Below are 24,184 nucleotides of genomic sequence, written 5' to 3'. Positions count from 1 at the left end.
GTGAAGCTGTGCGTTAGTTATGGATGTGTGTATTCGGGGGTCGAAAGGTTTATCGCTGTGATCATGGAATAATGGGCAGTGGAATATCAACAATCTAATCCAACGCGCAGTGCCATATATTTATGCCTTGTAGCCAATGATGCAGTGACATTTCGTCAAATGGAAAGTACAAGATTTTGTATTTATTGTGATTGCTTGTGTAAACTGAGATTTTGTTTTTATGCTGATCTGATAGCATGCGTGAGGAAAATCACTGAATACATTAATGAGGAGTTTCAAAGCCCAATTTTTTTAGACAAAGATAAAAAGAAGAAAAATGTGCTGACTTGTTGCCTCCTTTTCTTTCGATAAAGAAAAATAGAGCATCCCAAGAAATAATGACAGCCAAGGTTGAGGTTACGCATTATTTTCTTTGATTAGTCGCAAGAAAGGTGACTCCTGATAATGTTAAATTTTTTGCCTCCAGTCAAAATAAAGGGAATCGATAATGCCTACAGTTGTACGTGTATGATACGACTGTACATGGGAATGGTGAAGATGTGAAACAGGCTTTAATTGACATTTAACCCTTTCAGGCCTGTTTTAATGCCATTGAAATAGTGTTTAGGTACAGGATGCCAGTGATAGTTACATAGCTAGTGTGAAGGAGACATTTTATGAGTCAAAATAGATTCACAAATTATGCTGACAATGACAATGTATTTACAAAAACTACTGTGACATCAGTTGTGGGCTTTTCAGAAGTTGCTATGGTAACAGCGATTGCTGTGTAACTGAAAATGATTGCAAGGCCTATGAAAGGGGTCTTGCATTTGTGAGCAAGAGCAGCTGCCACTGAGAAACGTTTTACCGGTACTCCTCCTTTTTTTCCCCCACTAGTAGTAGTGCTGTGTTTTGTGTGAAAACAGCAAACATTGAGTATTTCCTTTCCCCGTTCAGACTCGCAATCATATATTCCTTGTTTACTCTCTCAATATGCTGCATAATTGACCACAATGCAGCGCTGTTAATGTTTCTATGCCGGATCTTTTGAGCGATGGGGCATTTGTTTGAAGGCGTGCCGTGCGTCGGGAAGGGTGTTGACAGTGGATCACGGATAGCGTGAAGTAGATGCTCTGAGTCTGGGATTTACCCCTTGTGCAGACCAAGGGCTCTCCGGTCGTGTCGGGGAAAAGACGTTGACGCTTTCACGCGACTGACTTTCTTTCATATTCTCAAGAAAAGACCCCTGCAAAGAGCAAATAAAGGAAACGTTGTCCTCGTAAATCTAGCTGTGAAATTGAGGAACATTGTTTGGGGAGAGAGAAGAAAGATTACTAGTGGTCTTATAGATGCAAAATATTGTGAGTGGTTGACTGCTAGCTGGATTGTTTACATGTAGCCTCCTTTCAAGGCTGTCATTTAAATTACAAGATTGGGAGATGAAGAATTATGCTGTTACTCTGTTGATTTATATAGATTCACACAGTTTATTCCTTTTTTTTTTAAATAAAGCAAGAAAATTGACAACACAAATTTTTGGTGTGAAACAGGTTTGCAGCATTAGGTTGTGAAGTTGTGATGACATGTTTTGGTGTTAACTTTCATGTTTAGGTATTAAATTTTAGATGATGTCTTTGTGACAGTTGTTTGTGGCATCATTATGCTAAACATCAAATGCCTTCATGCTGTATCCACCAAAAGGAAAAGAAAAGAAAAGAAAATGAAAGGGAACAAGAAAATTATGTTTACATCACATTGCCTTTGCCAGGAGAAAGTTTGAGTGAGCAGGTTAGTATGCACTTTAAAGGTCCTGTTTACCTTTGGGAGCAGTGATTTCAAGAATGTTCAAGAAATCACATTTGATGCATTAAGGTCTGCTGTATCACAAAACATCGTACCATATAAAATGTTCGCAATAAAGACTAAAATTTAAGATATCGGTGTTTTTCTCAATAAACCGTAACTGTAGACGGTTTAGTCTGGAAACATTTTTATTATAACTATTGTTCACATTTTGTGTATTTAACAACACTTAACATCAATTATATGGATTCAAATTTTTACAGTGGTTGTTTCTATCCCTAACTCACATTTTAGAACTATTTTAATGCACTAATGCTGAGTTTTTGTTTCATCTGCAGTTGGTCAATTATGTCTTTAATGTCATGTGTTATGAAGGCAATGACATTTTTTTTTTTAGGGTGTAACTCTTCCTTTTCCCGCCCCTTTCACTCCTTGGCAAATTTGGTACCAGGTAAAGGTACATTGTACATGCAAACCGGTATGTGCGACATTGACTATCAAAGTGCAACACATGAAAATCGGATACATTTTACAACAATATTTCACTGACTCACTGATTTGATTTGACTGCAGCTGTATGCAGCTGTCTCCAAATTATCATAAAAATGACAAGTTCATTTGTTGTGTCTTCAAGGGGAGAATTGCCTTGAAATTTGTGTGGGGCATGCATTTCTTTTTTTGTGTGTGCTGTGAATGCAGGTGTACTGGCAAATATTCATGTTACTGAATTTTTATCACAATACCAAAAGTAGTAAAGTTTGAACTTTGTGATTACTAGTAGTTTCTCTGCCTGGCTGTTTCTCACAACTGCACTAAACATTGCTGCAAAAGCATTGTGTGTATTGCCTGACATTTTTTTTTTCTATACCATACATTTAAAAGGGATTGTATAGTTTTGGTTGAGACCTAACTTCAGGTTTCTGACATTTTTGGGTGAGATAATGAGAAACCCTCTAATGAAATATGTAAGAGCATATAATTCCAAGAGGAATTCACTGTTTATTTGATGAAAATTGGTTTTGAAATGGCGGAGATACCCAAGACAGAGCAATCCTAATAAAAGATGGGACCCACCTTTTATTCTGATCGCTTTGTTTTACCTTCTTTTTGGCTATCTCAGCCATTCTAAAACTAATTTTCATCAAATAAACTTTGAATTTTTTGTAGAAGGGTATAATCTGTACTATTTCACATAAGTGGTTTCTTGATATTTTGCAAAAAGTGAGAAGCCCAATCCTGATCTCCACCAATAGTATACCATCCCTATAAAGAAGCTTGTATTTTCTTTCTTATGGATGTTGTGACAGGAAGTTGACTAGCCAGCAGACACACAATGGAGAATCCATCCTCGCCATTCACAACCTCTTTCCAAAGTCCTCCTATGTGGACCAGTTTTTCACCAGTCCCACGCTGAGAAACATGTCGGCAAATGAAATGTACCGTACAAATGTAGTAGAAGCCAAATATACAATGTAGCATGGAATATATGATGAGTGGGACATTTTCTCTCGTCTTGGCTGACTACAGCAACTACAATATATACAATGTACTTCCATACTCTAGTAGCATTACAATGTACATCTTATTTCTTCTTCTTCTTCTCGGTGATCTTACTGTCCAACGCCCCCAAGAAGGGGCCAACTGGACAGGGGGTGCGCTGGTGTTTCTCGCGCGGATAGAGAAGTTTAGAAACTAGTTGCTTTGCCCGCATTTGTAGCATTACGATGAAGCAGCTGATATAATGTACAGTAGAAATGAGAATCCAGGCATTAGTCTATTCTTCACTGTCATAAAGAAAATAGTTTTCTGAGTATCTTTTGTCACATCATCAAAAAATGCAGTGAAACTGGTGAGCTGAGGAGTGAGCATTTACACCAGCAATAAAAATCAGAGTAAAACTACAGAGTTTAAGAGAAAACTCCACTCCTGAAGAGGGATTTTTTGGATTTCATTTTTTTTCACTTGTATACCCCGATTTGCGTTTGTAACATCAGATGACAAACGGGAATGTGCAAGAGACTTTGTTTTTGCGGTGGCAGTGGGAATGTCCCTTTAGAAAGATTGACTGACCTCTCCCAGCATCCCTACCTTTAAATAGCTGCACTTGTAGGGCAGGTCCAGTAGATTTAGCTCATGATCCACCGCTTATCTCTCGAAACAGAGAGGAAACTTAGATGCTCATCATATATTGGAGTCAAAGCGACGCAAGCATGATTTATACTAGTTTTTCCGTTTTGAAATGTCTGTAAAATTCACTCCTAAGCCGGAAGTATGCTCCACACAAAGTGTACAGTGGCGCGAAAGAGCTCTCTTATTGGACAGTGCTTGCATTCAGCGCTTGAACTACACGCGTGCCAAGAAACCGCAAGTGGCATGAAACCGTTATGTAGCAGCGTAATGACGTCATGCAAGCGCTGGATGCAAGCGCTGTCCAATGAGAGAGCTTACTCTTGAGATTGCACGGTTTCAAGCTGATCAGCACTGACATCGATAAATATTTTACTGGTTCCTGACCGGATTAAGCAACAAATTGTCAAGATATTTACGTGGATACAAAGATTAGGAGATGGACTACCAAATAAAGCATTTTCATTGAGACGCAAGGTGAATTTGGTATTTTTTTGACGTCTTGAACGTGTACTGCACGAATTACTTTTTTCACTATTTTTCAAGCTCAAATTACGCTATGATATTTTTCATTTACAATAATTTGAGTAACATATGATGATGGTTTACATATTTTCCTTGAATTTGATACCAAATTTGTGAACATAATGTGTATTTTTGTTGCCGAAGGCCCAAGGACAAAATCCCCTTACGCAGCTCATTACGTATGCAAGCCTAGAGCGGGCTTGCATACGAGTTGAATAAATACGAGTGAATTATCGGGTGCTGCGGACTGACTGAAAAGCAGAGAGGCAACCGTCTCTTCCTCTGCAACAATCTATACCCGCATCTCACAGAGTCTACACTGTGACACTTCACATCTTTTCCTCAGACAATTTCCTCTTGCAGATGCCAGACTTATTCATTCCCAACTGAAGGCCTTCAAATTTTAATATACTCCACATCAAGGATGTGTATGTTCTGCCCCCCCCCCCCAATCTGCCGTTGATGGGCCCACTAATTAGAAAAGAAAAAAAAAAATGGAAAGAGCCGAGCCTGTCATGTCATGGGCATGTTATTAGCAGAGATTGGTGTTAGTATTACTGTTACAGAGGGGAGTTTGTAATGTAGGAGTTTGCAGGTAGGATGAGGTATACAGGAAGCCAGGTATAATGATTCTGAATTCAAGGCAGAACATTGCTACCGATGATAATGCTCAGCCCAGTTTGTGCACATAAGTGATGCAGTGACAGCAAAGTACATGTGGATTTTACATAATAACTGTATGAATAACTGCTTTCATTATGAGCTTTTACACTGTAATGAATTGACTCTAGTTTTTTGCTTCTTTAACATGTGTTTGCAAATGGGCCAATGAATTCTATACACAAAACGAAAATTATCATCAGATAGATGTACTGCAAAACGAGGAATGTTCGCAGGCATTTTAATTTTACGAATTTTGCGAGAGCCAAGATTCGCGAAATTAAAATACACATGAAAGTTCTTGTCTACACTATACGCATTGAATGTTAGAGGCAACTCAAGAAAATTTCATGCTGTGAAAAAGGCCGTCGGCTCCAATTCGCCAAAATTTCATGCCATGAAAATATCGTGTTTTACAGTATGTGTCCAAGCCTGACTAGTTCTTATTCCAAAACAGACAAATTATATCCTTTCTGTCAAATCGCTATCATATAGAGTTTTGATGATTTTATACTTATTTTTTTTTTTTAACCCCTAAGGAGTGACAATTGATAAATTACTGTAGAAAAGAGAAACTTATTAATTTTTTTTTTACATAGTATTATGTACCTATAGAGCTGTTAGGCCGTGAGATCACGATATGTAGTTTCCGTGATATGTGATTTTGACGAAATTTAGTACTGTTTAGTGAAATCGAAACTTTTAGAAGTCCAGAGATATCCTTCCTTCGTCCACTTTAGATGACATCCTGTTCATGTGACATAAACTTGCTTTCATTTCATACACCACCAGTTTGAACCTTGAATGAAGTATTAGTATATAAAGCCAGTCCACAGCTAGCTATGGTGTGCAAAGACCTCTGAACTACAGACTCTTCAAAACATGGATTAATTTGTTAATTAGAAGAGCAGTCAAAAACAGCCAAGCAGAAAGTGGTAATTTATGCATGTGGTGGTTGAATGGCTTTTGTTAATTTGGATGAAAAGAATGTGCACGCATTCACATGTACATTATGATATATGCACAGTTTCTGCGGTGTACAATATACAATTGTACATTGTACGTGTAGGATCATACATGAATATTTGTAACCTACATTTATTGTAAATTTCATGAAGACCTATCCATTTTTTCCAATACATGTATCTTAGTTACAATTCTATTTCAAGAGAAGGTCTGCAGCAACATTTATCTGCACATGCTGAGGTTCTGTGAACTGGCTTTATATTTTACTTTTTAGTCTGGTTTCTCTCAAGGCTCCTTGAAACCACAGCAAATGCTAAACGAATGCCTGACGAATTTGAAATTTTGAAGATACAATATGTATGTTCACGTCCGTTGCTAGTACTAGAACAGTGCGTAACATGGGTAACATCTTGCCGTTCTTTGTATTCATTTAGCTCTTCATAAGGATTAGCAGAGATACAGTACACTGGAGCCGATTTTTTATTTTGAACATGTCCAAAATCTTCAGCGTATCTCTGTGAGGTTCCTATGAAAAGCTAATGAATACAAAGAATGTCACACATGTTACAACTATTCTAGTCTTCGCCAAGGATGCGAACGTACAACGGTTGTATCTTCAAATTTTTGAATTCATTGGGCATTCGCTGTTGTGAGATGGGACCATCAGAACGGTAATCCATGGGGGTAAGCCTGCTGTAAGTTCTCTTACTTTTCATAAATACTGTTGGCATCTTTGTCCCAAAATGGTCTTCAATATTTTAAAATGGTATATTGGTACACTGCTGAATGTTTTGACAGGCTTTCATAATCTAACAGACCCTCAGAGCAACACACTTGTGCGTGTGTTTGTCAACTACACAGCTAAGAGGCACTTGTACAACCTAGAATATGAATCACACATCATGCGACGTTGTTCACTGTGTGTGTTATTGTGTGTACTAGTACTTTCCCTTACCTCTAGTCTACGGCCGGATTAGTGGTACAGCGCTGGTGCACGGAATAGCATTGCTTCACTTCCTATACAGGCAAAGTAGCGGCATTTCCTTCGTCAGAAGCCCCCTGCCCTGGGAGGCTTCAGGCAGGCGGGATTAACATCCGGATGTCTTCTCCGGGATCTATTACTCCGTGATGTCAACATTACGGCTTCGGGTCCCCACTCGCCCTTTGCACAAACATTATTGTCGATGTCATGCAATCACATGTGCTGATGAGATGAAATCGTGCCGCAGCTTAATCCCCCGTGAGGATGTAGCTATGTAATGAGGGAAGACAGGAAATTGAAGGAATAAATGTAAGCAGCATGTTGCCATGGTAGCTGGAGAAGCTCATCTCTCTCTATCTCTGTCAGTGTATGAGTAAGCAGTAGTATGAAAGTCAAGATCAATTCCAATATTTCATCCCATGGGTCAAACTTTTTTAAGCTGGGACCCCAGAGGGTGCCAAGAGCACTCTTTTATAGCACTTGTACAACATGTACAACATAATATAAGGTTTAGGGCAGATTTGATACACATCGTCACACCATCCCTTTATTATTTTACCATTTCAACATGGTTGTTGTACATTTAGGTAAATTCATTATTGTCCATTGTGCCTTTTCCTTAAATTCATATAATGTACAATAAACATGAGATCTGCAAATGCTTTGACAGTGCATTCCTTCACGAGGTGATTTCCATATGAATATTATAAAGAGGGTGTTCTTGAAATCTATATGTATGCATAGTGGCATTTTTTTTTTTTTTTTTTAAAAGTGCTTGTGGAAATTTCCAGAGCTGCTTGCCACCAATGGGAAAGCCAGCATATTATTCAGAACTTCTTAGAGAAAGGCAGCGTTAAGCATCCATCTGTTGCCCCAATAAAACAAATGTTGAATATGAGACATTGTAGGTCCACAATGTGCATGTATAATCAAATGGAAAGAAGATCCTTTAATTGCACTATTGCCCACTGCTAATGTATGCCGTATGTGGGTACGGGGGAAGGGAAGAATCTGGGCTCGAAGGAGTGGAGTCGCAAGTCACCCTGTGTGCCTGGCTGGCTGGCTGGCAGCTGCCTGCCTGAAAGCTGGTGATTCACCCCCTCACACTCTCTCCAGCTCTGGCACATTCGGTCAATATGCAGTGGTTTCTGTGAGACGTCACTTGCGCAGGTTTGAATGTGATGTATCCGATGATGGGAGTAATTATGAAGACCCAAATGTGACATGCAGCACTACATGTAGGTGCAAACTGCGCATTGCTCTGGTACATTGTACATTCATGTACAACTGTACAGTGTGCATTGCAGAGACACACGTACATGTAAGTCATGCAAAGAAGGACACTTGAGTATTTGTGCTGCATTAAATGGAGTATGTGACGAGATTTGATGATAATGTATGTCCATCCCTAGCATTCATGCTTGGGGCGGAGATGGGGGTGGGGAGGTAGAGGCGGAGGGGTAGAGGAGAAAGGGGCAGGTTTGGGGGGGGGGGGCTGTTGAAAAAGGAGAATGGCCAGTAGATTGCTTGATGGCATTTGGCACTAGCGAAGTGTTTGTCAAATGTTCGATCAAACTACAGCGTACCATCTTAATTTGGCAGCTGAAATGGGGATACACCACTGTGAGTGTAGTTTCGATGCATTTGGCGAGGAAAAAAAACAAAGCATACTTCAGGCTTTTGAGTGTGACTCACACGGCATACTTGAATACTCGCATGGCTGTTCTAATCTTGACTCTTGTTTCTCTGGATGCCTCTTGCATTTTGTCTTGGTCATTATCACAGGGCTCAAGAATTTGGGGGTCAAAGGCCAGTAATAAAGTAACAACTGGCAAGGGAAGTGCTGAATTTACCTATTTATGTAGAAGAATGGACAATTACCTCCTAGAAATGTGTGAAGACATAATTTATGAGAATTTTTCTTTACAATTCTTTTTGTGTTCATTGTCTGCACAAACAAGATACTGTAAAAGTGGATATTTTCGCATGAGTAATTTTTTGTGCTCGGCCGGGTAAGATGAATTTCGTGTGTTTTTAATTCCACGGAATCAGGACATGAACTACTGGAATACATGGCGTGCAAAAATATTAACGTGTTATTATATTCGCGCTGGTGTCTGGTTGCGCGAAATGCGCGAAAATGTCCACACCGTGAAAATGTCCACTTTCACAAGTACTGTACATGTAAAGCAAATGATATAACATCAGAGTTGACAGTATCACACAGTTTTCAAGGTAGGCGGTAGCAATGAAATTATGTTGCGAAATGCATTTTCAGATAGTAGATACAATTTGTACCCAAGGAAAGTTTCTGTTTTTTCTGTTATTGAAGTCTTGTCCTGTGCTACCTTCCTCATATTTCATGAGATCGTGAGATCTGCTTGTTTTTTTGTGTTTTTTTTTTTGCTTCAAGGTCCATTTTTGTAAAAGAAGTACATATGTAGGCCTAGACTGTTGCTGTACGTGAGCACTACACAACTGTGTGATTAATATTGATACACTAGTGCTTCCGACATTCAGTCCTTTGAATACATTGTAACTGGATATTAGTGGATGTGGATTTTTCATGTTGTTGTAACTCTGTATCTCTCTCATGAATTGCATGTTTATTGGAGATTGCAATGCATGTCAATTGAGTGTATCAGGGCAGGGAAAAGAGGACGTATTTGATGCATGCATTACACTGTAGACAGTATGAATGCACATTGGGTGTACAATGTAGTTTGCCACATGACAGAACTACAGTATAATGTATAACCTGGCAACATCCAAAATAGCTTGATTCAAGTTGGGAGTGTAATTGGATTTCAAAAGATGCTGAGTGATATAAAAGTGTCTGCCTAGCAGCATTTTTTTTTTTTTTTGAAAGCAATGAATTGGCATCCATGCACACATTCAGGTATTAGCAGTAATCATCTATACAAATGAATGTGTGTAGAGGAAATGGACTCTTGGTGCTTTGTGCAGTAGGGGGCCTAGTTGTAAAGGGTCAGTGTTACATTATATGTAATCCTAATTTTAGTGAATTTTCCTGGAATGGAACGGTTTCGGCTTTTAATTTGTTGATATTGTGAGTCAGTCGCAAACCTCCATTTAGAGAAGAAGAAGAAGAAAAAAAGTGGTGTACAGTATTTGCCCTACTGTGATTGGAGGTCACATTTCCCCTATTAGAGCGGCCAAGACTGATGGCCGAACCAGTTTCCCCACATTGCGGGCACATTCGCCCCCGACGACCCCATCTCCACCGTTTTTGCAGAACCAGTCGATATCGCTCAGTGGCAGTCCTTGGTGCATGTCAGCTCTTTCTCCAATTAAACCGAGCTTAATTTACATCGTGCGCTCCGCCCTGGGCTTGCCCGCCGCCCAGCTTCGCTTCAAGGCTTCTCCGATCCTGGCAGCATTCTGCCATGCAGAGAGTCCTCCCACGGCCAAACATACGGGAGTGATGGAAATTATAATTTTGACACGAAACCTTTTGACAGGATACTTGAATTTCAAGTCAGCCAATTTCTCCCTGGTCTTTTTATAGTACTTGCTCACAGAGCTTAAACTAGTTGACTGCCTTTTTAAGTCTTCATATAGTATTAACTTGATTTCATATCAAGTAACCGGGGGGCCAAAAGCTAAAAACAGAGGTCGAGTTGCACTCTCTCTACAAACTAAGTAGACCATGCTTATTTTCAAGTTTTTATTGTAACAAACAACATTCCACTGGTCTACCTCAAAAAATTTGTTGCGAAAGCCTCCAAATCCAAGATGGCGTCCAAGATGGCCGCCATATTTACTGAATTTGTTATTTGAAAGATAGAATTTGATTGAAAGATCAGATTTCAACAAATGTGATGTCATATGAAAGAGAATAAAATTTTCTACAAGTTGATACCATTTTTGTGGGTTATTGTCATAAGTGGATTGAGATTTTAAGGAAAAAACACTCATTTTTTGATATTTTTCTGAAAAAAGGAAAATCATGAAAATGCTTGATTCAGCATAAATCAGAGAAAAACTGAAGGATTATCTTGAAACGTTTCAAGAATTTTGTTTGACATATAATTAATATTTGGAGAAAATTAGGGGTCAGTACCGTTATTGGTTCAGGAGTTATAATGTCTCAAACTTGAAAACTCACTATGTAAAAATGGCCACTTTAGTTGTGACAATACCTTGTTGGTCGTAAAAAGAGCCTGCGCGCGCCAAGACTACTACACGCACCACTGACACTAGCGCTTGTAGTGGTGCCAGTGGTGCGTGTAGTAGTCTTGGCAAACGCAGACATTTTCTTTGACAAACAAGGGTTTGTGCCTGCAAACTAACTTTTCCTACCAAGTGGTTGCTCAGGTGACGCTGATTGCTATCATTTCAAAGTAGATTGTTCTGAAGCAGATGAGATGAAGCAAAAATATCTTTCAAATAGAGGTAGAAGCTTGAAACAACCTTGCTATAGAAAGTTTAAAACAAAATCTGGATCAATCACTCAAAAAATTCAAGATTGCAGACCATCAAAGCTGACATAGTGTATAAAATTGCGCCAAAGTAAATGTATTATTTCGTTTTTGATACAATTTTGTCTGTTGTGCTATCTTAAACCGTCTTAGGTCTTTATGGACACATTTTTAGAACCAGTGATATTCTACTCTCCGAAAAAGAAAAAAAAAACAAATCGAGTGGAAGTTTTTGCTTTTGATGTGAGGAGTGAATAACAAGAAAACGGTGAATTTAGAGTGAAATTGGAGTGACTTTTGAGTGAAAATGTTCATTTTCACTCATTTTGGAGTGACCTTAATAGGCAGGGCTCCACACTAACTTTTATTTTTGGTGGCCCAAAGGCATATCCGATCTTTTTTGGTGGCCCGATCAGGCCACCTATGTTCTTCATTTCTGACATTTGGGTGGCCCGACGTGCATTTTTGGTGGCCCCGGGCCACCGGACCACCGTTAGTGTCGAGCCCTGCCTTAGGGATCACTTATCACTCTTCGAGTGATCCCCGAGGTCACTCTAAAATGAATGAAAATGAACATTATCACTCTCGAGTGATCCTGATATCTAATATGGGAAAGCATAAACCAATGGCATAAGCTCAGCTCAATTGTGACACTATAACCCACATGAAATCAGCCTAAAACAATGTAAGAAAAATCTGGTAACAGAAAATACAGTTTCAGCATGCTTATTTGTAAATGTGAACATACAGCACGAATAATCAATTTGGACAACTTTATTCGAACAATATACTGAAAAGTAATTTCGTACAACACATTTCGCACAACAAAGTTGAGAAATTGCCGCCATGTCGGATTTTTTTTTTTTTTTTTTTTTTGGGAGGGGGGGGGGAGTCGGATCAGAAGGGCTTTCAAGGGCATCTAAGGATCAGACATTATTACACATATACCATCATCATTCACGTTTCTACAACAGCAGAGTAACATACAAGTAAAAAAGCATATCTTTGATACAGAAGCATTTCTTTTTTATCAAAGATTGGGCCTTACCCTAACACTGGAATGAGCTCTACCCCCCCCCCCCCCCAAAAAAAAAGACCCTCAATATGGTTTACACTAGCACAATATCGTTCGGATGTATAGGAACATGTAATAGACAGCAATATAAGAAGATTTAAAAAATATATCAAATTATAATTCATAAGTTGAGATTTAACTTTGACGCAACACACTAAAGGTATTCTACCATTGGGAGAGATATCACATTCGATTTATATGTGCAGGTTAGTTGTATTACAAAACATTCTACCATGTAAAAAAATTATAATAAAGCCTAAAACATACGGAGATATCACCATTGCTTTTCAAGAAACCATAGCCATAACTGTTGACAATTTAGTATATAAAAAAACATTCTTATCAGATCTATTTAGTATATCTAACAATATTTAGCATTAATTATACTGATTTCAGTTTGTACATTAGTTGTTCTGTCCCTAACTCACAGTTTAGAACTAGTTTGAGGAATTAAGTAAAGCTGGGTTTTTGTTTTACGTGCACTAATGGTAAATAATGCCTTGAACGACAACCTCGATTAATTACCGCCATCTTGAATTTTGTGTGGATACTATTTTTATCGCTAAATATTACACATTGGCAAAATTTGTGCCAAATTCCAAGCTCCTATCTCTTTTTGGAAAATACTTTCTCTTCAATTTTATCTGCCTCAGAACAATCTACTATGATGAAATGCTACAGTAATAGCGATCAGCGTCACCTACCACTTGGCATGAAAAGTTAGTTTGCAGGTACTTGCAAGTCACTAGACCGTTACAGTATTACAATGTGACCATGTAAACACATTGTATGCAAAATTTATAATGCATAAATGTAATTTTTTCAAGTTTTAGACGTTAACTTGTCAATAGTGTATGATATTGCCTGTAATTCCAGAAATATGAATTATGTCTCAATCTCAGTAAATCTCAATCTCAATCGCAGGTTTCAAAATAATTCTTCAGTTCTTCTTTGATAGATACTAAATCATGCATTTTCACATTTCTTCCTTTTTTCAAAACAATATAAAAATATGGATCCCCCCAATTTATCACAATACACAGCTAAAGTGGTATCAACTTTTAGGAAGTTTTACTCTCCTTCATATGACATCAAATGTGTTGCAATCCAATATCTCTATCAAATTTTATGTTTGAAATGTTAACTTCAATAAAAATGGCGGCCCTATTGGACCGCATCTGTACTTTGGAGGTTTTTGCAACAAATCTGTTGAGGTGTACTTACGGAACATTGCTTTGTATGCTTAATATTATGTATGGTCTTGTTTATAGAGAGAGTGGAACTCGAAAAGTAAGCACGATCTTGGATTTGACCCTCTGTGACGTCTTTGGGAACAGATGCGTGTAAATGCATATTATGTAAAATGGGATTTTAAGTTTGAGACATTATAACTCCTGAACCAAATACAATACTGACCTCTAATTTTTTCCAAATATTGATTATATGGGAAAGATGTTAATTTCTGCATGGTTTTCATAAACATTTTTAATTTAATTTTTTTCAACTATTTAGAGAAATATTCATGGTGCATTCTGAAAAAGATGTCTCCGTAAAAACCTAAGATGGTTTGAAATAGCATTAAAATGTTCAGAATATATAAAAACCATATAAATGGACAGCAAAACAGACAAAATTGTATCAAAATCGAAATGATACATTTACTTTGGCGCAATACACTATGTCAGCTTTGATGGCCTGCAATCTTGATTTTTTTTGAGTGATTGATCCAGATTTTGTTTTAAACTTTCTATAGCAAGGTTGTTTCAAGCTTCTACCTCTATTTGAAAGATATTTTTGCTTCATCTCATCTGCTTCAGAACAATCTACTTTGAAATAATAGCAATCAGCGTCACCTGAGCTACCACTTGGTATGAAAAGTTAGTTTGCAGGCACAAACCCTTGTTTGTCAAAGAAAATGTCTGCGTTTGCCAAGACTACTACACGCACCACTGGCACCACTACAAGCGCTAGTGTTAGTGGTGCGTGTAGTAGTCTTGGCGCGCGCAGGCTCTTTTTACGACCAACAAGGTATTGTCACAACTAAAGTGGCCATTTTTACATAGTGAGTTTTCAAGTTTGAGACATTATAACTCCTGAACCAAAAACGGTACTGACCCCTAATTTTCTCCAAATATTAATTATATGTCAAACGAAATTCTTGAAACGTTTCAAGATAATCCTTCAGTTTTTCTCTGATTTATGCTGAATCAAGCATTTTCATGATTTTCCTTTTTTCAGAAAAATATCAAAAAATGAGTGTTTTTTCCTTAAAATCTCAATCCACTTATGACAATAACCCACAAAAATGGTATCAACTTGTAGAAAATTTTATTCTCTTTCATATGACATCACATTTGTTGAAATCTGATCTTTCAATCAAATTCTATCTTTCAAATAACAAATTCAGTAAATATGGCGGCCATCTTGGACGCCATCTTGGATTTGGAGGCTTTCGCAACAAATTTTTTGAGGTAGACCAGTGGAATGTTGTTTGTTACAATAAAAACTTGAAAATAAGCATGGTCTACTTAGTTTGTAGAGAGAGTGCAACTCACTCGTTAAGTAAGCGACTTTTTGGGGTTTGGCCCTCCGGTTAAAGGTGTAATGATTTTTCTTTTTCTTATTTTTGAATGGTTTATTTCAATGCTCACAAGAAATAAGAAAGTAGGAAACTAGCTAATTGTATTATTTTATTTCTATTTCAACTTGACCTTATGATAAGATCTCAAATTCTAGAAATTTACAGGGGACCAAAAGTAAAAGTAGACATACGTATATAGCCTCTGACAGGGGTCTTCAAATGCAGTGCAAGTCACAAATGATCAGTTTGTTTTAAATTGATAGATATTCCTCCTCCCTTTTCCCGGTGAATATTTTGCTCTTGTACCCTTGTTTGCCAATCAAGAGAAGAGAGAGAGAGAGAGAGAGAAAAAAAAAGATACTAGACTCGGAATTTGTCAAGACTGACAAATTAGGTGATCCGATCTCTTCGAAAATCAATGATTTGAGTCCTGATCCAAATATTCATGACCATACAGGTTTCATCTGTGTTGACGGGACATTGGCCGTGTGATGTTTGTATTCTCATTTTAATAGAAAAGGGAGTCAGACCTGCCATCTTTGGTACCGAATTCCGTATACACTAACGGAAATACAGAATGAAGTATATTTGACCTTTGACCTCACTTTGCACACCCAAGATGGCGTCTAAGCAAAAAGTGATTATTTTATGAAATGATTCTTGTAACATGGTCTTTGCGTGTGCAAAATATGGGAAAGATAGGACATGTATTCACCAAGATACAGGATGAAACATTTATGACCTTTGACCCTAATTTACATACCCAAGATGGTGTCCGATCAAGTAGTTGTTATTTTATGAAATAATGTACGTGACATGTACTAAACATGTGCAAAATATGGGATTGATAGCCATTGTTGTTGTTCATCTATTGCACAGAAAGTAGTAGAAAGAAAGAAAAATAAAGAAAAAATTATGTTATTTTATAGAAATTTGAAGGAGAAGCATAAAAAAATCAGAAAAAAGATAAAGTAAGGAAAGGGAGATTAAGATTAACTAAAGAAAAAGAAGAAAAAAGTGTTTAAAAAAATAAAAAAAAAAATATTGGCAGGAGTGAGCCTCGAACCAGGGACCTTAGGATTACGAGTCGGATGCGCTACGCAATGACCTATTTCATTCTCCATAGACCCTGTGTATTAAGCAAAATGACGCTGCATCGAAGCCTCGTGCCATTTTCAACCAAGTTTTTCGACGTGATGCCGACATCGTATGAAAAAATGGAGGGCACACTTACGATAGCCCAAAGTCTCAGCTACAACATACTAAAATCTGGGAGAAATTCACCGAAGCATAAGTGAGCTAGTGCTCGAAAAAGAGAGTCATGTCAATTTTCACTGCCAGAAAAACTGCTCTCCCATAGAGATAACAGGTAAACTGGTCAAATTTGACAATATTACTTTCAATCCATTTTTACGAGGTGATGCCGTCATCCAATCAAAATGTTGTAATTATTTTAATGAAAGATCATTTAATAAGCTACAACATACTGAAATCTGGGTGTAAATTGACTAAGGATAAGTGAGATACACTCGAGTGAACTTGAAATTTGATGACGTCATTTTGAAAATTTACTTTTTTTACTTTATTAAGAAATTTAATATCTTTTAATCATTTTGCCAGCATCACCAACCCATGAAATAACATGTCCAACTCATCAGCTTTCAGAATATGTAAAGAAAATGGGGGGTCACCGTCCATCCTGACGAGTAAAATCAGATTTAAAATTGGCGTTTTTTTGGCATCGTTGCACTGTATATCGCCATTGACGCGCGCGGGAATTTCAACTTTGACGGGCCCGTATGACGTCATATTGAGTCGGATTGACTTGAAACTTGGTAGAAATATTCCTTGACATTTCAGGCATCCGATCTGTGTAAAGAAAGTGGAAATTTTAATTGCATATGAGCTATGCGTGCGTATATGCGCGCACGCGTACGCGTCCGTCCAATTTTTTAAATTTTTCAAAAAATGCTCCAAATGGTCTAAAACGTGTGTAAAAAAAAATTTGAGCTCGATTTGAGCATACAAATATTTCAACGCGCGCGTACGCGCACGTTTTAAGAAAAAATCTGAATTTTGAGAACATGAGTAGAATGCGCATAACTTGAATTATATGTGACGTAAATTTCATTGCAAAATTCCATTCCATTAATGAGATATGAATGAAAATGTGTTTTCATATAATGACGTCATAGTGACGTCACGGTCGACTGATCACTATGATTTTACTTGATCTGCCGTCTTTGGGACATGATACATATATGGTATAAGTTTGACATTGAAGGCAATGTACTTTCTGAGCTAACCGCTGCACAAATTTTGGTTAGAAATAAAGGAAAATAAAAAGAAGAACAAAGAATCAGTACAGATACAGAAGGTGATCCGAGAGGATACTCGGATCACCTAAATAGGAGAAGAAAGAGGAAAATACAAATGAGCATGGAAGTGAGACTACGTGTACGTTCTCAGTATGTGGGGCTCCCTCACTGACAGAACATGGTGCTCTTTACACTCCTGCTGGACTATGTGATGGTGCCTGTTATAAATGTGTCGGCAAAGACCTCGCTTATGACACCTTGGGCTCTTATAGAGTCTTAATACTGTCAGTGAAGCCTTGAATAAGGCAAGAAGAGGGGAAATATTGTAGTCATTTGACTGGAGAAAATTGTAGAGGTTTGGAGAGGCATTGTTGTTACTTTTCAAAGCTCAGTGCTCTTTAGGAAAGGAATGAATGTTGTAAAGCGATTATCGGTCCCAGATCAGCGATTTGCCAAAAGGATTGATAGCCCTGAGTGTTTGTGTGAGGGATGGGGGGGGGGGGGGATTCCATTGTATATTCTCCACTGCTCTTCTCTCTGTCTTGTGAATGTTGGCAATGGAAATGTTATTCCCTTTAAAATTTTGTTAGTGAGAAGTGGGTGTAGGGTAGTCTTATAGGGTATTCTCTCACCCACTGTAGCATATTTCTTCGAGAAAAGATACAATATTTAGTGGTGTACATTGTACTTCGCAGACACTGAAGGCCAAAAGTTGGGGGGGGGGGGGTTGACATCGTGCACACAAGTTGTATTCATCTTCGTGATAGGCTGCATTTTATAGCCCTTTGAAGATTATAGAAGAAGAAGAAGAAGAAGAAGAAGACTGTACAAGTACAATTTTGCAGTTTACAATGTCAAAACTATGTGTGTAATACATGTACGCACACAAATTAAATCAGTCATGTAATGTGTACACTAATCTCCAATAACAATGCTTTCACTTACCATCCGATTTTTGGTTTATGATTGACTTGAGTGATATTTCTTTCATTAATGTGAAAGCATGGTTCTGCTCATCATGGTGTCAAATATTTTCAATGCCTTATCGTTCTTGATTCTTTCTTTAGCTTGGACACAGAAGAGTGGTAATGACATTAGTTCACAATAAATCTGCTGAAATTTTGTGATGATCTAATGACCCTAGAATGTACATGATTGTAATTCTGTCAAAAAACCCAAAAAAACAAAAAAACCAACAACCCCCCAAAACAACAACAAAATGTTTCTTTGAAAGTATTCAAGCTGTGTTGTTAGTCCTTTGTCTCCTAGCCCCCATATCTACAAAAAAAAAAAAAAAAAAATGTTTTCGACGAATGTCTTCATAAAGGCATTTTAAAGTCATCAGTGCAGTGCTATCTCTGCATACCATGACAGAGAAAAAAGAGTACCTGTAAGCGAGTCCGACAGGGTTGGACTAAAGAATAAATAGACGCCTTGTTAGCAGTGTGGGCTGCAACTTCCGGTTTTGTGGTTTTAACATCGAGTGGGACCCACTGTAGTTACGCGGGGGGGGGGGGGGGGGGGGGGGGGGGCAGAAGCTTATGTAACCTCGAGGTTTCGTAACCTCGAGGTTAAGATTCGTCGTGTGGACACACGTCGTAGTTAGGGGGCAAGAGCTAAACCTCAAGGTTAGGGCCTGCCGTCTGAACGTAACTAATTTAGGGAGAAATGGCTGTATTGTATAATTTGAGCTGCATGCTTGAAGTGGCCATTGAATCAATTACCTGTAATGATTGTATGCCTAGATATATTGCCTAGTACATGTACCTTATAGCCTGAAGCGAGATGAGAAGTCTAGACTTTTGTCCCTATCTTTTTTTAAAGAAAAGATAGCAATTGTCCCAGACAATATGTACAAAAGATAACATCATGTGAGACCACATGTATTGCAAGCATGGAGTGATGTGCTTGCACACGTGTACCCTTCGCTCTATTGAATAAACATGCACTTTGGCGCATTAGTGTTCGGTTTCCTTTCTTGCACAGGACTGAGGACATTTTGTGACCTATGGATTATGTGTATCTACACAGACAATTATTTCATACTGTAGGCACATGCAGCCATTTGCCACAAGTCTGTGCCAGGTGCGGCGCTCGCCGAGCAATCATATCTGACTTTTCGATGGCACTGCACAAAGTTTGACAATGATTAATTCGAATCAATACGTCGTGATCTGCCGGTATTTGTAGGTGTGAATCAGTGCAAACTTAGTAGGGTTGAATGTTGCTTTTGAAAATGTGATTGTTATAATTCACGTAGCATTTTCAGTAGCCTCACAGAGTAGGACATGAAGGAATCTGCTGTATCATTGTTGGCACGTGAGATCCTGCCATCAAGTCTAACCACATGGGAACCAGTAGAACTTGCAAAAAGTCATTCAGAGTTCCATGCCATGTTGATTTCATTTCATTGTGGATCAAAATCAGTTTGCTATTTTAATGAGATTCATAGGTGTTTCATATTGAAATTGTAAGTGATGACTGATCATCATCATATTTTGCTGTGACCGTTCAGCAATAGATCCTGATTGCATACTAGCCAGTGGTTTTCGTGGGTGACTTTTTGTGATAGAATAGATCGTTCGGTGAATTGCCATTTTTAACTCGTAGTAATAGTGGAACAGGCCAATTAAAACAATTCTGCATACTGTATGCCTTTACAAACTGGCATATTGTTGGTTTTGTTTATTCTTTGTCAAGACCACAACTATAGATTATTGATGTGTTATGCATTGCATATATTTTGTTGAATGCAAGAGTAGTGAAAATTTATTCATTTGAGTGAGCTGTCAAGCCAGGTTTGAGGTCATGGTATTCACATCAGTCTATGTCCTCCCATGATTTCATTATTCAGAGCAAGATGGCACATGGTAATGTGTCGTTCCTTCGTCCACTACAAAACCTTCTGCCGTCATTAGCGTTTGACTTCTCTGTTGGTATGGGCATGGCTAAAGAGGATCATCACTCAAGTCCACCTCTCAGAGTACCCCTCCCCTTCATGCCCCTACCCTCACTCCCCCCCCCCCCCTCCCACATATCACATGTTATTGTGATGCATGATGGCAGGCTGAACCCAGGCGTGCTACAGGAAGCGGTCTGTCAACCTAGTCTTCCCCATTCATCCACTTTGATAGAAGCGGTATATAGGGTCAGGAATTGATCTGCCGCATTTTCCGGACGCCAGTCTGCATGTTACAGGTGTCTGTGACAGGTGCTGTTTGCTCGTGGCACTGGTATGTGCCGCGCCATGTTGCCACTGATGTGTGCGTCGAGTGCTAGGAAGGCATTTGCAATTTTGGCCTGTCCGTGACTAAGCTCGCGCTCAATACATCATTAGACGACATGCACAGCAGCAGCTAGTGGCCCATCCCGAGCTGAGCAGCAGAGATTGTAGCAAAGTGAGCGATGCAGAGAATTGGGCGACGGTTTTTAGCAGGATGAGAACTAGCCTTAGCATCCAGACCTTATTTCATCATTTTATTTCTCTCTCTCTTTTTGCACCTCATATAATTTCTCATTTAATATAAAAGTCCATATTTTGTCCATTGCTCTCTTAGCATAGTGTAATTGGTTGTCGGCATTGAGTATCAAAAGGAAGGAAATGAAAAAAAGTGTTTGTTTTTTGTATTGGTAATTGTTGTGTAGATGAAATGAAAATAGAAAGGAAAATAATCACAAGAAAGGGAGACAACAATGAACACAAACACAAACACAAACACAAACACACAAATTACTTTCCCATGAAATCTACTCCAAATGCACTGTTTAAGAATGTTATTCCGGTTTGAAAATCTGAGCTGTGTGGTCATACGTGTGACCAGCAGAGTTTTTGATATTACATAGTTACATGTACGTAGCATGGATCTGTGAAAAAAATCCCAGCTGAAATGAATGCCATGTGCTCTTATAATTGTGATAATCTTTGATTAGCTAGATTTTCCATTAGTAACTCATTATTTTCCATACAGTAGTGGACAGTGCCAGAGTAAGCATTTTAGTAATTAATTGGTGATATGTGTTGATAGATGTCATGGAGACAGCATCATCTCAAAACATTTGTATGCTAGAGTGTTTGTTTGTGTGTGTGTGTGTGTGTGTGTGTGTGTGTGTGTGCGCGCGCGCACGTGTGTATGTATGTATGTGTTAATTTTTTCTCTATAAATGCATGTGAACGTTATCTGCTGTTCACTCTACAAAGTTAGACAATGTCAGAGATTGAATCATCACAGAGTTAGTGGACATCTTTGTCGGACAGTCACATGACAGCTTTATCAGAAACCAATCACATGACACTTCAGACTCGCCTGACATGGAGATTGTCCACAATGATTAGCAAAAATGACTTTAAAAAAGCCACAAAAACCCCAGCAATATCATCCTGACTGAACTCTGTGTAAAATGCCAAACTATGAAAGTGTGTCTCTGAAAGCGATGTTGAGGGAGGCAGGTGACATTGGTATTGAGGGCTGACTTCAGTAATAATATGCTCCATTGAAACCCACGCAGCTTTAGAAAAGAGGAGCCTGGTCTCTGCGTAGTCATGGAAATATGTGAGCCGTGGACATGATGAAGGGTCTTTGGCAAATATAGCTGGGGGAAAGACTCACAGTGTACGTGCGTGTAATGACAAAGCATAATATTTTGCAAATATTTGGTCTCCTTGCATGTGATAGTGACTGGCCAAGAGCATTTACTCTTGTTTTATTTTGTATTGTTTTCAGGGAAATAGTTATATGACTATGGCTTAGATTTATTTGACTTCTACTCTGCTGTCCACTATGCGGACTTGATTTTAAAGAGAGATTACAGAGCAAGACTGAATTTGATGTTCAGCTGTTTTGACAAAGCATAATATTTTGCAAATATTTGGTCTCCTTGCATGTGATAGTGACTGGCCAAGAGCATTTACTCTTGTTTTATTTTGTATTGTTTTCAGGGAAATAGTTATATGACTATGGCTTAGATTTATTTGACTTCTACTCTGCTGTCCACTATGCGGACTTGATTTTAAAGAGAGATTACAGAGCAAGACTGAATTTGATGTTCAGCTGTTTTGGGATTTGATTAATAGAAATATTGAAAGGCTGATACAATGTATGTGATGGTCAGTACTCTCCAGACAAAGTTAGGCCTGTGATAATTATGATAAATAAGTTTGTGTGCCAATCAAGGATCTTCAATTAACCCATTTACTGGAGCCATTTATTGATTGATTGACTGATTGATTGATTAATCGATTGATTGGTTGATTGATTGATTGATTGATTGATTTTATGCATGAATATTTACTTATTGTCCTTTTCTGTGTTTCTGTTTGGAGTGTTCCTTACTAATGTCCAGTTGCATTGTTCAGGCAAATGAATACAGCCATGTGTATTTACGATGTCAAAGGACATTTGTATTTATGAAGTTATGAAATATGAAATGTGCCGTTGGCTTGGTTCTGTTTACAAAAAATAATCTCAAACATGTAAATTGATGTGTGTTATTCTCTGAGCTTCTGCGGTCAATGTCAATTTGTGTCAATGAGACCAAAACTATGAAAAATGAAATCATACCTTTTTATCCTGCTGTATTCTTGTCTTCAGTGGTACTCCCTAACAAGATACATTACAGTCACAATCTTCCTGCGGTCATCATATATTTCCTGTTTATTGCTCACCTCACACCAAATAATTCATAAGGATAACTGCATGAGAGCTTCCATGAATAAATTCAATCTGTCTGCCAATTCATGCAGCATGGTTTGTTGTGGCATGCGGCCAGAATATTTCCTGTGAATATGCCGTGCTTATATTATATTTCTTTTCTATCTCTCTTCTTTTCTCTGCCAAACAGTAACGGACGACTCGGGCAGCAAGGGAACGGCCGATGCCACTCATGACGACCTGAACACCACTGCCACCTCGGATGACAGACCGACCAGACAGAGAAAAGAGCCAGGTAAAAACAGACAGACAGACAAACAAACAAACAAACAAACAAATAAGCACACCCCCTCCCCAATATCCTTCAAAATAACGACAAAAATGGCTAAAATTTAAATGATTATTTTTGTAGTCAACAACAACAACAACAATCAAAACCCAAATGGGTTTTATTCTTCTGTACTCCATGACTGTAATCATGAGATTTTTCCCAGGTCTTAGGGAGTTTTTATGAATCTCACGCACCACAGAACCATGGGGAAATAAAACCACACAATTTGGGGAAACATTGAACATAGAAACAAAGAGAAAACTTGCCTGCAAAATTATGAACAAGTGAAATTCATTGCGATTGCCCCACTGTTACAGTTTACTTCAGCTTTTAAGCTACATAAAAAATGGCCAGTTGCCTTTTATTGCAACTGAGTAAAAAGGAACAACTTCTTCAGATGGTTTTTAGGTACATAATATACATGTATGTCAAATGTCACATGAGCTTGCCCTCTCTTGTGGATGTATTAAGAAAAATGAAAAAGGTCTGTGAATTTCCTCTGCTATATGCAATCATCCACACAATTTGACTGCATAAGAATTACGTAGCCTGTGATTGCAGAGCCAATGCTAGATTCTTATAAAGTCTCTTTTGAATAGTAACAGTGGAGGGTTTTTTGTAGAACTGAAGTTGCATTGAGCGTCCTCCCAAAAGTCAATGACACGTAAAGATGTATTCGTTCATTGCCGCCAAATCTTGTCCTCGTTCAATCCATATCCCAACACACATTCATTGTGACAAATG

At 38.3% G+C, this 24,184-nt stretch overlaps 1 protein-coding gene across 1 annotated transcript in view; it reads left to right on the top strand.

The window, feature by feature from the left end:
* Window positions 1-24,184, top strand: part of LOC140242352 (uncharacterized) — an 88,290-nt gene that overhangs the window by 28,665 nt on the left and 35,441 nt on the right. The window contains exon 3 of the mRNA XM_072322088.1: window positions 23,300-23,404. Coding sequence (XP_072178189.1) covers window positions 23,300-23,404 — 105 coding nt within the window. The remainder of the gene's footprint in view (window positions 1-23,299; window positions 23,405-24,184) is intronic.

Source organism: Diadema setosum, chromosome 19 (genome assembly GCF_964275005.1).
Source record: "Diadema setosum chromosome 19, eeDiaSeto1, whole genome shotgun sequence".
Classification (NCBI taxonomy): domain Eukaryota; kingdom Metazoa; phylum Echinodermata; class Echinoidea; order Diadematoida; family Diadematidae; genus Diadema; species Diadema setosum.
The sequence above is the reverse complement of the archived record's forward strand: the minus strand, read 5'-3'. Positions and strand labels throughout refer to the sequence as shown.